The 16,247-nt window shown below is 38.7% G+C and overlaps 2 protein-coding genes and 1 long non-coding RNA gene across 5 annotated transcripts; 2 read left to right on the top strand and 1 right to left on the bottom strand.

Annotated features, from left to right (window-relative positions):
- Window positions 1–213: 213 nt before the first annotated feature.
- LOC144478598 (uncharacterized) lies at window positions 214–16,192 on the top strand. 2 transcript variants are annotated; one of them, XM_078196614.1, is made up of 11 exons: window positions 214–386; window positions 9,624–9,743; window positions 9,814–9,953; window positions 10,046–10,175; window positions 10,324–10,461; window positions 10,535–10,711; window positions 10,792–12,036; window positions 12,199–12,347; window positions 12,697–13,034; window positions 13,107–13,370; window positions 13,493–16,192. In XM_078196614.1, exons 2-11 carry the CDS (start codon window positions 9,627–9,629, stop codon window positions 14,866–14,868), a joined length of 4,074 nt encoding a protein of 1,357 aa, XP_078052740.1. In that variant the 5' UTR covers window positions 214–386; window positions 9,624–9,626; the 3' UTR covers window positions 14,869–16,192. The 2 variants fall into 2 exon arrangements, with proteins under 2 accessions (XP_078052740.1, XP_078052741.1); XM_078196615.1 differs by having other exon boundaries at window positions 12,700–13,034; window positions 13,493–16,159.
- On the bottom strand, window positions 764–8,048 carry LOC144467867 (pickpocket protein 28). 2 transcript variants are annotated; one of them, XM_078176849.1, is made up of 13 exons: window positions 7,911–8,048; window positions 7,506–7,749; window positions 7,249–7,364; window positions 5,244–5,372; window positions 4,531–4,734; window positions 4,299–4,422; window positions 3,852–4,000; window positions 3,057–3,258; window positions 2,403–2,673; window positions 1,995–2,118; window positions 1,812–1,937; window positions 1,646–1,737; window positions 764–1,430 (listed from the first exon to the last, which is right to left on the bottom strand). In XM_078176849.1, exons 2-13 carry the CDS (start codon window positions 7,662–7,664, stop codon window positions 1,246–1,248), a joined length of 1,881 nt encoding a protein of 626 aa, XP_078032975.1. In that variant the 5' UTR covers window positions 7,665–7,749; window positions 7,911–8,048; the 3' UTR covers window positions 764–1,245. The 2 variants fall into 2 exon arrangements, with proteins under 2 accessions (XP_078032975.1, XP_078032976.1); XM_078176850.1 differs by having other exon boundaries at window positions 7,506–8,048.
- On the top strand, window positions 2,748–4,728 carry LOC144467868 (uncharacterized). Its single transcript, XR_013493730.1, has 3 exons — window positions 2,748–2,944; window positions 3,030–3,272; window positions 4,535–4,728. It is a non-coding gene; the product is annotated as an uncharacterized LOC144467868 (long non-coding RNA).
- Window positions 16,193–16,247: the final 55 nt, after the last annotated feature.

Genomic DNA, 16,247 nt, shown 5'->3' with positions numbered 1-16,247 from the left:
TCAATACACGAATGAATAATTCATGGGTAACCTAAGCGTAGTACCATTAATGAACTTGAACTCTGTAAAATTGTATCTGTGAGGCGTGTTTGATGGTAGGACGTTTGAATTTTCGCGGACAATAGCACACATGCGTAAGAGAAAGCCCACGCACGCCGTGAACATAGTCGTTATACAGCGGTAAGTGAACATAGTCACACCCGTGCCGTGCAGGAATAAACATGGCGTCTCGAAGAACTGTGAACTGTGTTTAGTTCCTGATTAGGCGAGTGTTTTTTCATCTTCACAATCTTCAAATTAACGCCAGGATCTGCTATTATATCCAAACGTTTCCGAGGATGTTACCCGATTATGGTTGACGCTCCACCGGAAGTTCCACAACAACGGTAAGTCAATTTCCAAAGATACTACTCTCGAGCTAACATTACTTGTGTTTTGGCAGATCGAAATTTTGACATTCGACGAAGTAACAGTTAAATTTAAGTAGATAATTGTCGCCAATCATTTCATTTCTTGTTAGTTTTGCCAAATAGTATGTAAACTTCAATACCGTTTTCCGATTACAGTAGATAATTGTTTGTGGCAGCGGTAGTGCATCATGTTATCTAGTCTGGTTTCTAGAACTGCTTTGCGCCGTAATTGTCCTCAAATGTTGATTAAGCTATTTTCAAAAGATGCATGACGTTGTCATCCATATTAAGTGCGATTGTTGTCACAAATTCTTCAATTGTTTTCTACTTTATTTATTGAAAATACATTGGAATTGGTTTTGAAATACAATAAATTATGCCCGCTGATAATGCGAGTAAAAGAATACCGATAAAGACAATGTTAAATTGAAATGAGTAAAATGTCGCATCAATTTACATACATTTAAATACATTACAAACTGAGAAAGCGATCTAACACTACAATCTCTTATGGGCCAGTATTTTTTTTTACACGTTTCTCGTGTTTGGAAACAATATCGGTCGTTTTCAATATCTTTCCTATGAAACCAAAAGAGTGTAATGTGATCGCACACTGTTCCAGCATACCTAACTCATCTTTGTACAGTGCCCGTCAAAAGTTGATCAATCACAACATTCGCGTGCTTTATTGACTTTCACTTTACGGTGTTACAATCTATTAGAGAAAGAAATCGTTGATTCTACTAAATCTTGGTACCTTCTGCAGTGCTCTCTAAGAAAAATTGACTCCCCATGAAATATTGCTAATAAATATCGAATAAGAATATAAAATTCGTCACTGCACGAACGGATAAATGACATTCTTATTAGTATCCAGTGGATGCACGTGAAGTACGCTATGGGAGGTTCGACTGTTTTTAGATATGCGACACCAGAATCGCAATATAACAAAGTAGCCAATTTCCACCAACGACATAAAACTAAAGCCCATAAAGAGTCCTAAGAGACCACCGGTACTTGCTGTGAACAAAAAAAGCCACTTCTATGGTAGACAAATAATATATCAGAGTGGGCGGGAAGACACGCTAGAAGTGGGAGCACGATGGGGTGGAACTGGACAGTAGTGGGGAGTTTTCTGTAGCATCGTATGGGTAGAAAAAGAGAAGAGGCGCAAACAATCGGTATAACAGGCTGGAGCAATATCGTACTGAGAGAAGCAATATTTTCAAACTTACACAGAAATTCAGTGAATCCAAATAACTCGTTTTTCACAAACTTAGTGAACTGCGATTCAACCAAAAATAAATGAACCACCGCCATGTTTTTACTAAAAAAAGAAACATGTGTTAACCACGGTTTAATGTAATTCTAAATTCTCATCTGAATCTCATAAGATATTACGAAAAATATTCCTTGTCCTTCTTCACAAAAAAATCTGCCATGTCGATGTTGGGTATTATCTTGCTCTGCGATATCTCCACGTTGTAATTAATTTCGAAACAGCCCGGATAGCAGTTGCAACTCGGTCTGCAATGTATATCGGTTCGTGAAAATATTTCTAAGAATATAAAGGGTATTACTCACGTTCCCGTAACATTTAGGGGACTTATGCTACCATCGTCTTCGTACAGCTTTACCTCCATTGCAAGGCGGGTTTCATGTGCGCATTGATCATCTTTTTTCTCACAGATCGGCGTGTTAGAGGACTCTAAACGTACATGAAATACTAATAAACACATTTGAGTACTTTAAAAACAAGAAGAGACAATGTAAAAGACGCTTTATGAAGATGGAGTAGGGGTAGCCCCGCCCCATTTCTCATAACCTCATCCCCAAATGATTATAGAAACGTAAAATGAAATTTTTTGGTGGAAGGTCCGCATCTCGGCGCACCTACAATTAGACCACGCCTATACAAGCATTCTTACATACGTATAAAAGCTCTCAAACACGAATGAATCTATACATAATACATTTTTCATTAGTATTTACTGGGCATGTAGTACTGAACGCAGTTGCAGTTCTTTTGAGTGTAGTTCGCCTCGCACTCCAGAACGCAGTTCCTTTGCGTGTAAGTCCTATAGTAACGCAGCTTTCGCTCTGAGATGAAGAAGCATTTCCTCTTTCTCAGGGGAATGGAGATTATCGACTGGCTGGCGGTCGATATCCGGGGCGTCACGATTATTCTAGTCTCCTCGCCTGGGGTTATAGCAAACGCGTATTCGGCTATCTTCGGGGTTTCTACCGGATTGTGCAGCAGCATCTGAAACTCAGTTTGTTCAATAATTACCGTTTTCTAAACGATCGCGTATGCTTTTCTGTGCCTAGAACATGGTAGTATGGATGCGGGTAAAGTAAGGAACTCGGGGAGGCTAAATGCGGTTGGATTTCTAACTACTGGACCACAAAGCCTCCCGGCTCCACTTCAGAGTTCTGATGAAGTTTGGAGAGCTAGCATCAGACCACAAATAATGGCTCTAGAGCACGGATGTTCAGTAGAATTAGCTCCCACATTGTATGAAATAATTTAAAACGTGAGTGATAATTTTACTTAAATAATGTCTCGCGGATGCTACGAAGATCCATAAGCCTACTAATCATTGGGAGTTTATTCGGTAGTTCGCGAACATATGGAGGGGATTGTACCTTGAAACCCACGCTTGCAGTGGAAGAACAATAATATTCAGCAATATCCGCGTCCAGGACCAAAGTCAAACCGTAAAACTGTCCAGCCCCGTAGGGTCTCCACGGCAAAGACTCTGTATGGAGATTGCCCTCGTAGCCGGTTTCGGGGTTCCAGTCGATGCTATTGAACGGGAACGTGTTGTTCAGGTCGGGCCAGTCCTGTCTGGAATGGCGAAGGTACTAGAAACTTTCCAACAAAGTTCACTCTCAATTCTAGCGTGCGCAGAAGTTGCTTTTACCGAAATCGCGGTAGTTGGAAACGAGCTCGTGTTGAGGACGAGTTAATGGAACAATCGATCTATACATTAAATTTTTTGATACAGTAAGGTAGAGTTCGAAGTTATCGACGTGCAACATCCAGATCGCGAGGGTTACGCCCAGCACAGTACGCGCTTAAGGTACTCCGAGCATTGTGACGACGTCGAGGAGTGAGAAGCACGACAAGGAGTCCAGAGGCTAGCCCTCGCGTTATGGGTGTTGCGTGTTGATAACTCCGAACCTTCTGTCCTACATACTTTAATGCAAATTCCAGTTTACTACACTTTGCATAATTAATTTTGGAAAATTGTATATTCAAAGTTGAATGCACTGAGTGGGTTTATTACAACTGTCATTCGTAGCGTTCTGGCAATGCCCACACACTAGTCTAGCCAATACCACGCCCTCGTTCCCTACCCTTTACATTCGGAATTAGCCACAGTGTCACAGATATCAATTGAATATTGCTGTTTAGTTTGAATAGTTTTGACAACTCACGCATTGTAAAATAGGTACTTCTTGTCAACAGAGTTAAAATTACAACACATTCCCTCGTCGGTCAGGGTAGGATTGAATAGCTTCTCACAGTCGGTTACGTTCCCACGCCATTGACACACATGCAACATTTCTGTACAGGATTGCGATACCTGCCGCAAATTAATTAGAATAAGTTCGTAATTAATTTGTGCACCGCGAGACAATGAAACACAACATCACATTAACACCTGCTCATGTTTGAATACTTGTTCCGTTTTTATTTAAATTACAGATGTTGTACTAATGGCGCAGTGTATATCCATAATGATCAGCTATCTATGAGCACCTAATATCGTTCTAACATCATATTTAATGTCACATCCCCATAGATCAAAACAAGTGACGAGTGTACTTTTGTTATCATGATAATCTTGCGTGATACTAAAGGATATTTAATATGTTACGTACGTTGATCGTAAAATGCAGCATGTTATTCCATGTAATTGCACTTTCATCAAGATCATAAGCTGAAAAGTTCGCTTCTGTGTTGCTGCATCTATCGTCCAGCAGGAGTTTTTTCCGACGGTCCTGTCTAATATTCAAGTTTTCATTCGCGACCATCGTTTTGCATATTATTTATAATATCACGTTTCATTATTTTTTAATATTATTTTATCGTAATATTGTTTGCCGATTTTACCCAGCGTTTATGCGTGCTGCCTCGCTCTTCTTCGCGTTGTTCATGTTGCAAACTGTAACCGAGGGGAACGGAAACTCGTCCAAAGCTACTGATTCCGGGCTTAAGGAAATGATGATCGGCGTGGAGACCCATTTCCGATAGAGAATCCATATGTAGTAGGAGGCGGCCAGAACCGCAAGAGTGAAAGCTATCATCCAAAATATCCTGAACACAGAGGAAACGTATGAAATTGAAATTTGCATGCTGTTTGTACAAGATTAGAAGTTCAGAAAAGATATGATGATTTCATATTTTTAGGTGATTTCAGAGTTTCCTTCACGATATATTTCGTTGTAAAAGTCCGCTCAGTAGCTGATGACAGAGCACTGATCTGTTAATTGCCGTCACGTTGCCTGCGTAGATGTGTGAGTTATCTATTCGTGCCGGTGCAGTCGGTTAACCGCGTCTTATGAAAGCGGTATTATGTGTCTAAGAATGTAATTAACTAACTTTAAGTCGATTCAATTGGGCGTTAAAGTCTGGTCTTCTTCTGGTCTTACTGTACTTAGGAGGTGTTTCATAATTTTTTTCAATTTACATTTTCCATTCTTATTCTCGATTTTCAAGGAAGTATTTCAAAATATTTTACGGTGGAATTAGACTAGAGCATCATTTTGTGACCGGAGTTACGATGCGCACCAAGAGAATCGTTAAGTCAAAACGCAAATAATTACCTTTCGCCGATAGTCAGGTTCGAGTCACCGACATAACGTAATCCATGAAGACTAGTGTTGGTGCAGTATTGTTCCAAGGCAGCCTTAATCTCTAAGTTCTTTAAGCACTGCTTCACATTTTCGCTTTTCCTATAATCCAAGCATTTGCGAGAGATCAGTCCGTCATTTTTTCGCTTTAAGGAGATTTACTTTCCAATTCGGTATATTTTGATGATTAATGATATTTTACTAGCATTCAAAGAAGACATGGGCAGAGGTTATCCTCTTTGTTTTGAGAGAACCCTGGCTTGCCCCCAGGGACAAAGGAAATTCAGAGAAAGATGAGAATCTCGATCTTACCGGTAAGCGTGACTACGAGTAGACGTGGTTTCACTGCCCCTGAATTTGTAACAATACCCCAAGGGGCAGTCCCGCATCCATGATGCTTCATTCAAAGCAGTGGTTTCCAATAGACTTTTCATCACGTTGAACCAATTAAGTGTGTTTGAATTTTTTGTCATGACGTTTATATCCGTCATACGTAAAATTTTGTTACAACTTGATATTGAAATAGTAATTCTGGCGTAAATTAAATTATATTCGCAAATTTTAATATGTTTAAAATGTTTAAAGGTCAAGACGAAACGAAACAAACAAATGAAAATTATAAATAATTTGAGTTGGATTCATAATTTCCTGAGAGCTAACTCGTAAGCAGTGCGGTAACACTGGATCTTTGATTCTCTCGATTTTCATCCTGATGTATCGAAACCAAAGAAAAACAAAGTATATTAGATTCTCTGTCTACAGTGATTCCTGGGAAGAGCTCGTGTGCACGCTGTCTCACTTCATTTTTTTCTTACTGGTCTTACTTTCGTGTAAACAAAGTTGCCGAAGGCGTCTTTGCTTTGCAGCAGGCAATCTTTGTTGCTACGCGGCTCAGTTCTAGGACTCATCTGGGATGGAGAGAAAGATGTTGGCGAATTATTAGTTTTCGGAGAATTGGATTTTCGCGTTGCGTGGTGACACGCCTGAGGTGCGGGTCGCGATTAGAAGCCCCCCACTTAGGTTCACGGGCAGCTGACTCTATAAATATTTGATTTTTTTTTCTTCTAAGTTTTCCGTTCATTATGTATAAATATATGTTCATGTTGAGCGATTGTGTAAATATTACTAATAAAATTGTCCATTTTCTAAAATAAAGTCGTCTTTTTTACTCAATATTTCAACAGCGCCATTTACTCTGTGTTCGACTATACTCGTCATCACATGATTATCGCGACACAGATTGGTGGGCGCTTTACAAAGAGATCACCACAGTTAACTGGTTAAAATAAAATAAATGAAAGAGTAAAAGAATATGTTGAGAGTATAATAATATTCAGGAAAATCGTCGACTTTGTTACAACTTCTTTTGTGAACAGGTCAGAAATAGAATACTTGAAAAAGAAGGACTGAGAACCATTGCCTTAAAGTATAAAAATAGTGCCATTACACGCAGTGGCAAATGCTGAAGCTATTCGCCAAAATTATCTGCAAATGATAACTCTGAGGGTTTAATATTTTGACACAGATGGCCCCACTTCATAAAACTCACTAAAATCTTAAAAAAGCACCGATATTGGGGATAATTTTTGGATATTACAGTTGTTACCATTATGCTGTTTCGTATACTTAGTTATTTTCTCGTTAAATTTGTTTACAAGTTTTGCCGGTACAACAATTCGTATCGAATTTATCACTGTTATGAGAATAGCGGTAAAAATCACCTGTTTGTTTTATTTTAAATATTAAATAAATTTTCTTTGTATGATATAAATGTAGAAAAATCTGAATATTCCCATACCTTCTGAATATTCACTAGTCCCCAAACCTCCCTAATAACAGAGATGCAAGTACTCTATCGTATCTTTGAGAGTCAGAAACTCAAGAAACTGTTTCAATGGAATAACGATCAGTGTTATTTAAATCAGAATGTCTTGGTTAGGTCGTCATCTTTATTGGACAATGATCTCAATTGGATTACCTAAGAGTCTTGTCATTGTCGTGGTCACTATGTTGTCCTGCAGCAAAATCTCGCATCAACGATCCGCTTTTCTTGTATTTTGATCTCAGCGTCGTATCCCTTGATCGATACTTAATCTTCGAACAAAATTGAATGTCAAATTAAAGTTGTCCATCAATTCACTACTCTTCCTTTAAGTATTTTAAGAATCTGGCACAATCGTTATTTTGACGAAATTGGAAAATCAAATGAATTTTATTGACCAATAAAAGAAACACCTTGACGGACATCGGTCGTATTTTGGAATTGCCTCGCGTTGAAAATCCTTCCAGCCTTTGCGGAGGTTTGTAAGGATTTTGCAGGTGCACCGTGTTGATTGAATACGGCGCGTTTGGATCGTGGGTCCTTAGATAGTTCAAAGTCGTCTTGTCTGTCATCTTATGAGAACTAACGACCTGTGCTATCTCGTTCTCTTGATCCTTGTTCTCGTAATCCCTTACTTGTCTCGCTTACCCTTTTTTTCTATTTCGTTGTAAAACAATTGAAATTAAAACTAATAATGCAGAACGTATTGTTTTATCAATGACAATCTACTACTGCTTTCCAATATTTTCAAACGAGCGGTCCAAATGGACGTGGTTTTCTAAAATTTGGAACAACTCTAAACAAGTTCGTCTCCGTACGTTTCTCTACGATGATGCCACTGCACTCTCTTCCCAAAAGCGACTTCGAAGTCTGCTGCTCGGTTTGGTCAGAAAATATTGTCCCGCAATTAGGGTGACTGGGAAGTGTGTCGCTCCTTGTAAACCATTGGTGACTGATGTCTGTCAACCAACTGGAGGTGAAAGATAGCACGAGCATCCTTTATTACATCGGCGGAACGTCATCTTGTCCCGAGTCTATATGCATGTTCGATCCGCGATGACACCGATAATTACAGCCGGCTGCCTTCATTGTTCTCGACCTGAAAGTACCTTCCACGTGCTTGGTCATAGGATTCGGGATTGTTTACGAAACGATTTAGTACATTTTTCGATTTGTTAACGTTTCTATCCACTTTCTTCTTAGAATCATAAACTTCTGCTCTTTCTTTAGCATCGAAGAACATTGTCAAAAATATATTAAATCGTGATTGCAAATATAGGATGCGCAATTAATGAATAAGTTTAAAGTCCAGGGATATAAATAGGTAATAGAGAAGCATCATCTGCAGATTGCGATTAGGATGAGGTTCAGAGAAATACGAGATGGACGGAGTCTTGGTTGGAAGAGTACAATACAGAATGTCCTTCTGTGACCTTGTCTCGTTAATGCAAGAGGAAGGGTTGACGCAAGATCGACCGAATAGTACACACCATTTAAATTGTCAATTCTATGTACAGCCTTAGCTTCTACGATCCTTCGTCGCGATAGAGGATGATTATAAGAGTACATCGTTTCACAAACATGGCAATTGGAACTGCATGCCGTAAACCGGCCGATGAAAACGCTCACAATTCCGCGTAAATGTTCATCGAAGGCATTTCGTGACCATTGATCAAACGGCTTAATCCTTACGATATAGTTCCATGGCAAATATTGTCTTATTTCGATTGAACTACTTGAATTTTTTCATTTTCAAACTAGCTTATTTCTGTGCAATCGATACCGAGAATAAAAGTGTTGTAACTGAATTGTTGAGAATATAATTAATGCAAGGAAAGAATTTTGCCAAAACTAGAAGTTGAAGTTTATAAATTAGTCATAAAACAATAATTAAAAATGGTAACATGTAATAGCGGAGGTTCAGACGAATCTAATCACCTTTGCTACTATGACCTTCGCTCGACCTTAGCTGCCAACTGAAACAGAAGATGTAATGATTATAGCAATTTCAGCGATCCAATTCTCGATATCATACCAGAGAATGGTTGGAAAGTGTGCTCAGTATTGCACATATAATAGAGCCGTAGTTAATATTTTTCTTGAAACAAGCAATTTGCAATTGTGTACATTTCATCGAGCCTCTGGGCGCGCCTGCGACCTTGGTATCGCGTAATAACAGAGTTAAACGTGGAAAGCGAGTGAAAAATTAAAAAATGCAAAATAATTGTTAAATTGAAGGTTATTTGTATGTTTGAACAAATAACGCGGGCTTGTAAGATCTCGGGCATCACTGCTTCACCCGGTTATCATTATTTATTTTATGTTAATAGCTACGTAGGAGTTGACGATGATTGCATATCGCCAAGGAAAACAGTTTTTTTTTTAACTACACACGATTCTATCTAATTAATGATAGATTCACGTGTGTTCTAAGTGCGCTAATCTGTTCTTGGAAATATTCCTAAAATGTCTATCATATTGAAGGGAACTTTCAATTTACTGTATCAGAAAATTTCTTGTTTCAATTTTAGAAAATGTTGAAGAGGAATCGAAAACGAAAGTTGGAGAGGGAGGAGCAAACGATGGTCGACTGGGAGCAGGAAAATTTTTTTCCAGATACAATAAGAAATGAAATGGAATCCATGTGGGAGGTGAATATATTTTCTACATTAATAATGATCTCATTTTCCTGTAATAATTTTCTAATCGTTTGTATTTCAGATCCCGCAGATATTTCATTTTCTTCACTTAGCAAGGGAAGCATTAAATATACCTCATTTATCTATGTACGAGATGGAACGTATGTTATTAATACCAAGGGCTTCAAAACAGTTGGCAAATATCATGACTTCCTTGCTGAGGTAATGAAATACACGAAATATTAAAATATTTAAATCCAAGAAATTAAAATGGCAATCTTATTCAAGAATGCTACTTCCAACTTAAATTTCAGCTCCCCTGTCACTAAAGCAAAGTTGAGGAAAATACCACCTATGCCATATGAGTTCTGGACAAACATCTTGGCTTACAAGATGAAAACTTGGTTCAAGGTTTATGAAGGGAAACGTAGGGATGCCGTGAAGGTAGGTTGCACTATTATGCTCTGGTTTCCAAAAACCTTAGACCACTTAAAACTGCAATTAAATAAATATTGCATCAATTTACGGATCCTCCATGCAATGGTTATGCTTGTACCATACAGTGATAAGAAATGTGATCAAAGATTTTTAGGTTCTAGAAACCATTGGTGTTGAACCAGAATTCTGGAATATTTTCCCAGATGCTCCTTTGTTAAATGGTAAAGACTTTGAGGAGCTGAGTTTCAGACAAAAAGTTTGGCTTCTAAAAACAGTCTGTGATACGGTCATGGTACGCCAGATTGATTAACCCAACAGCAAACAGCGTGAAGAAGTTTTGTACTTCATGGTGCTCAATTTTTTAGCATACTCGGAAAACTGTACAAGAAGAAGTAACTAAGCAGCCATGGGAGGATCAGTTCGAGACGCTTCTGGGCACCGATCGTTACGGAACAAGATATATTTACTTTCCACAATTTCTTAAGACCGATCTGAGGGTTTACAGGCACAGCTTGGATAACACAATTCTGTCAACAGTTAAAGTATTAGCTCTTTTTAATAAATTCCTCGATTTCCTTGCTGTATTGTACTTGTTTTTGTTCATACTATTGTTACTTTCCAGCCTATGAAGACAGAAGGAAAGTCACATCCGGATAACAAACTAGCAAATCAGGTTGATGTAATGTGGAACAAAACCAAACAGAGGAAAAGAAAAGCACGGTGGAGCAATGGTTTACCTCCAAAGTCAAAGAAGAAGGTAAACAAATATGGTAGGAAGGACCTGAATGACTGCGAGTGCATTAGTGATAGTGCGAGGGACTCCTTGATAAACGAAGATACAAATCTGAGTAGTACAAGCACCTGTAGTAATAATAACAATAGTAATAGTAATAACAATAACATTAATTTAGACATAATAAACGGGAAAAGGTCGAGAAGTTTATCAAAGTGCTCGGAAATGAGCGTGGAGTCCGATAAATTGCAGTGTAAAAATTTCAAGTCGACGAGCGGTTACGATACAAGTAGTTCTATGGGAACCGTTTCCGACAGAAGGTCGTCTCAGAAAATGTTCAAAGGTTTCTCGAGCGGTAGCAAAGATAAATGTAATATAAATATTATTAGTAATATATTGAGTGACCTAAAGGCGGACGAAATCGTAGAAAATAAAATGGACAAGGCCGGCGAATCAGTATCTTCTGGGGGCGTGTTAGGAATGGACTCGCCGTCGCAACAGTATTTAGAATCTATTGACCAGTACATAGACAAACGCGAGTCCCTAAATAATTCATCGAAAACGGACGACGAGAAATTACATGAAATTGTTAGTGTAAAGTGTCTAGATATTGGCAACCAAAATTCTAGTGATTTTCATATAACAACCACGTCGAAATCCGACGATGAAAAATTAAACGAAATTAAGGGTATCACAGAAAGGACTAAAGAGTGTCTTGCGGTGGAAGATACTAAGAAGGAAGTTATCAAACAGAACGGACACCGAGAAGGCGATGGATCAAATAACTTGGTTGAAAAAGTGCCGGTAAAGGGTAGTAGTAGCAAAAATGATGAAATAGACTCGGAGGACGATAAAGACCTTTCACTGAGCGAGCTGAGATCTAGATTGCAGAAAGAAGCGATGGAAGAAGACTTCTCCATGGACGAGGAAAGCGAGAAAGAGTATAATCTTAGAGATACGAAGAATATGAACACAGATGTCTGGAAAAAGAAAGTGCAAAATTTCAACGAGATGCTGTCCGATCTCAGCGTTTCCAATTTTCAACTTATAGCCGATAGCGTTAGCTCGTTCAGGGATCTCATATCTACCATGTCACAGAAGTGTGGTGATCTAACTGCTGACACTAAAGGCGATGTATGTATTTAATTACTATATGTATAATTTTAGATAACCTTTATTTAATATACTCATTACAGTACTAGGTAAATCTCTCTCTAAAAGTCTCGGTTGACTTTTAGACAATAACTGCTTCTATAATGTTATGATTACTTCTATAAATTGCTAAAATGGTTTCAGAACGAATCCGCGCATCCTTGTGAATTGAAACTGCTTAGGAAAATGACTGAATTATTGACTTCTTTGGAGGAAATGGAATCTGTCTTACACGATTCAACAAAGAAAGCTAGAGGGAAACTGCAGAAAGAATGGACGAACTTCAAAGAAGGGTACATTTATAATTGTTTAGATAAAACTACATAATGATATTGAAACCGTAAAATACTATCAACACTATTAACACCATCATATCAAATTTAATTTGGGAATAATGATCATAACTTAATTATGGATGCAAGAAAGTCTATTTGGGATCGCCTTGTCTGTAACATTTGTAAACATGTATGATAACTTCATATCGGTACATCATATTCCCAGATTAACGTTCATCCCACCTGAAACCTCTTGAAATTGCTACAATCTGTTCTTGACAGATAAGATGGAGCTACTCCACGTGTTTTTAGTAATATTTATCACTTTGTCGAGCGTGTATGGCAGACATACTGCTGTGTGTTGTAGCAGTGTGGAGGATCAGGACTCATCTGGGGAGGGTCTCGGCTCTAATTGGTGGGTTCTTGGATCGCAGGGCTGTCCACTGCCAACACCCGGAGACGCAACGATACAAACGTTACCGCAGCCTACCTTATCCTCAGCTGGCCCCAAAAAGACCACCAACAAGGATTACAACGAAGAGAGCGTCAACATCGCAGAACCGTCCAAAATCGAACACGAAGAATGCAAAGAGCGTCAGGGTACAGACCCTGATGACGAATCGCACAACTACAACTCCGAAAAAAACGAAGAGCAGGGAAATCAAGCAACCGGAGACGAAAAAGAGGAAATCAGCGAGGAAGAAGGTACAGATTGCTATATTTCACAGAAGACCGTTATTGTTCCAACTTCTTGGACTATATTTCTTGTTGATACAGAACAACAAAATCGAAGAGTCCTTCGAGCTCGCGGCATCTCCTCGTACACAGAACAGTTTTACTCAGACGATGAGATCGAGGAGAAAGAGTTGGAAGAATGGGCCGATGTTGAGGCAGTGTATGCGGCTCCCAGCACACAGATCGGTTCATCCATTGCACACTTTGCTGCGAAGACCAAACAATCTGACGACCGTACCAACGAAGAGGACTCAGACCAAGATTGGATTCTACCGAGCTCTCGCAAAAGGAAAAATAAACGTCCGTGTAAGTATGCTTATGGAGTCAGGCTTTATTATTTTCAGATTTCTAGATTAAAAATTAACATCTGCTACACATAATGCATTAAATTATTTAGCGTAAATGATACAAATATGATTTTCTTATAGCTGCCAATAGAAGACTGAAATCGTTCCAGCAAAAGTTACAAAGCATCAAGGTCGACGAGCTACAAGAAGCGGCTGAATCTGTGACGGTCGCTCCTTCAGTAGACAAAGAGAAAGATCAAGTTAAAAGTCAAGAAATTTCGGTTAGTCAGCCAAAGAATCTAGAAGAACTAGCATCGTGTCCCCCTCCGATGAACGATTCCACAGAAAGTTCCGAGAATATAACAGTGCATGATCCTAAAGAAACAGTGCCTTCCGCGGAGACAACTTGCAAAATCGAAAACATTGAAAGCGTGCATTCAGAGTTGGACATCAAAGACGAGGGTCCGATCTACGACTATCCGCCACACCACCTTAACAATAGCTATCCCCCAAGCATCAATCCGAACTACGTGATGGTCAAGACAGAATCCAACACGATGAACTACTATGTAATGCAGTCAAACATGGTACCACCACAGACTCTGATACATCCCCCTGGTTCATTAGTATCGAACGTCGTGCCATCCATGCCACCAGGATATTATATGCAAGGTGGTCAGAATTACATAATTCAAAATCCACAATCCGGGTATGTTCCCGCTCAAGCGTTTCAACCCCAAGGACCTCAAATGCTAACACCTCAACAGTTCGTAGGTCAGCCTGGCTACTTACCATACATGATGACAGCAGCGCAGCCCCAGCGTGGTTACATGACCAGCAATCCTCAACTTCTAAATCAAGGAATACCTCAAAACCCTTCGAATATGATGCCTTCTAACCAACCTATGTTAAATAGGCCTCCTCAGATTAGGTATCCACCGCTGAGGCAAACTCATCCGCACCCTAATGGCGCGGTAATTAGAAGCAACATGCCAATCAGAGGAAACTCTCCGCGAGCCGGTTTCCCTAGAGCAAAAATGATGCAACAGCAACGCGGTATGCCAGTGAAAACTCAGAAGTTACGAAAACAGAACGTTGTCGCAGAAAACCCCGGCCAGAAAACAACATCCTTGATCGTCCTCAGCGATAGTGACGATGAGATTGAAATGATTATCACCGAAAAAACGGGTCCTGAAGCGGATATGAACAGGACGAAAACGGTACCTCGGAGAAATCAAGTGCAGAAGAATCCAACCGTTACCTCAGATATGTCTGTCTCTAAACCAAAGAGTGCCATTCCTCCGCAAATAATGCAACGCATGAGTCAAGGGGGCATCTCGATTACGCCTGTAAAACCCGCGCAGCCGGTTCAAAACGCAAGCACACAGTTGGTAGTGGTTGTGAACGAAACTGGAAGCCATTATGCCTTAGCACTGCCTAACGGAAGCAAACTCATTCTCACCCCTGAACAAGTGGCCCAAATCAGAGCTTCGAATGGTGGAAAATTGATTTTGTAATCGAAATGATTCAGAATTCGGCAGAATTAATAACTCTCCTAATTGGTCAAATCAGTGCGCAATTATAAATCGAGTGGGCAAAGATAATATACGCCAGTGATCTCTTCCTTACTTAGGATACACCTTCGAAGCGGATGTTCCTACTAATTTTTAGTAGCGTAATAACCATGATGTGGGTATTGGGATATTTTTTCTTACTGCACTGTCGGATAAGTCATTGTTTCAACTTAGAAACATTATTGAAAGTCTTCAACATTTCCAAGAAATCGTTACGGCGAGATGATTTTATTGAATTATGTCTGGAGACGTTTTCTTTGAAACTAGAAAGATTACAAAATGTTTAGAGTGATACTCTGAGACCTGTGATGCCTATATCAATTTTTATATATTTTTGTTATATCGAATCGAAGCAATATTGGTATGCTAAGCTGTACGAATGCGATGAAGATCCCGATGGTCATCAGTTTCGTTCAGAAAAATTGTAGTACACTTGTAATTTGTGAATATTATTTTATAAGATAGAGATTATCTTACTTCACAAAATATGGGACGATGTAATAAGAACACACAGCAACTTGTGTATTAGTTTAATTGTAAAGTTAAATTTTTATTACAAAAATTAAATAATATGGGTTTATATTAATTGTAACAATGACTTCCATTGTACTATTTACACAGTGCATCGTTAAAGATAAATTATGTGCTGTCCAGCTTCGAATGCGGTCACGAAACATTAATATTAAATTAGCACGTATTTCTTAGACCAGTGATAGTTATGTAAATAAGTTATGCGGGTAGGGTAACGCGTAAAGTTATGCTTGTGATCTAAGAACCTGAAAACATTACAAAGTTTAGTGTTAAACGATCATCAAAATGCACTATACATTTTACTACTTGAACCTTTTGTAACGTGGCTCATTAAAAGATGTGAAATACGTGGAACAAGAAATTATGCGCATACAGACCTCTTCACACAGTCTTCAAAAGTTACGAAATATAACTTTTAGAAGTACGAAACTCTTCTACTATATTCCGAATTTAATTTAATCCATGTTTTTCTGTTTTAGTTATAAAATTAAAAAACAGCGATGTAAATGTTATTTTCATTACACGGCGGAATTAAATAAGCAATCATTGAGATACTAACAGGAAGAATAAAATAAGGAAAATTTATCAATGTACTATTTGTTTCAAAAATCGTACATATTATCTTTCGTATAATTTACATACTTTCTCGTTTTATTAGCAAGCATAATATCCTGTTACTTATCATTGGTAAATGATTAATACCAATTGCAAAAAGTTATATTTTCAACAGCGAATTATGCGGAAATTTGAAATCGTTTAATATATTGTACAAATTGTATATTCAACGTATT

Source organism: Augochlora pura, chromosome 3 (genome assembly GCF_028453695.1).
Source record: "Augochlora pura isolate Apur16 chromosome 3, APUR_v2.2.1, whole genome shotgun sequence".
Taxonomy (NCBI): Eukaryota; Metazoa; Arthropoda; class Insecta; order Hymenoptera; family Halictidae; genus Augochlora; species Augochlora pura.
The sequence above is the reverse complement of the archived record's forward strand: the minus strand, read 5'-3'. Positions and strand labels throughout refer to the sequence as shown.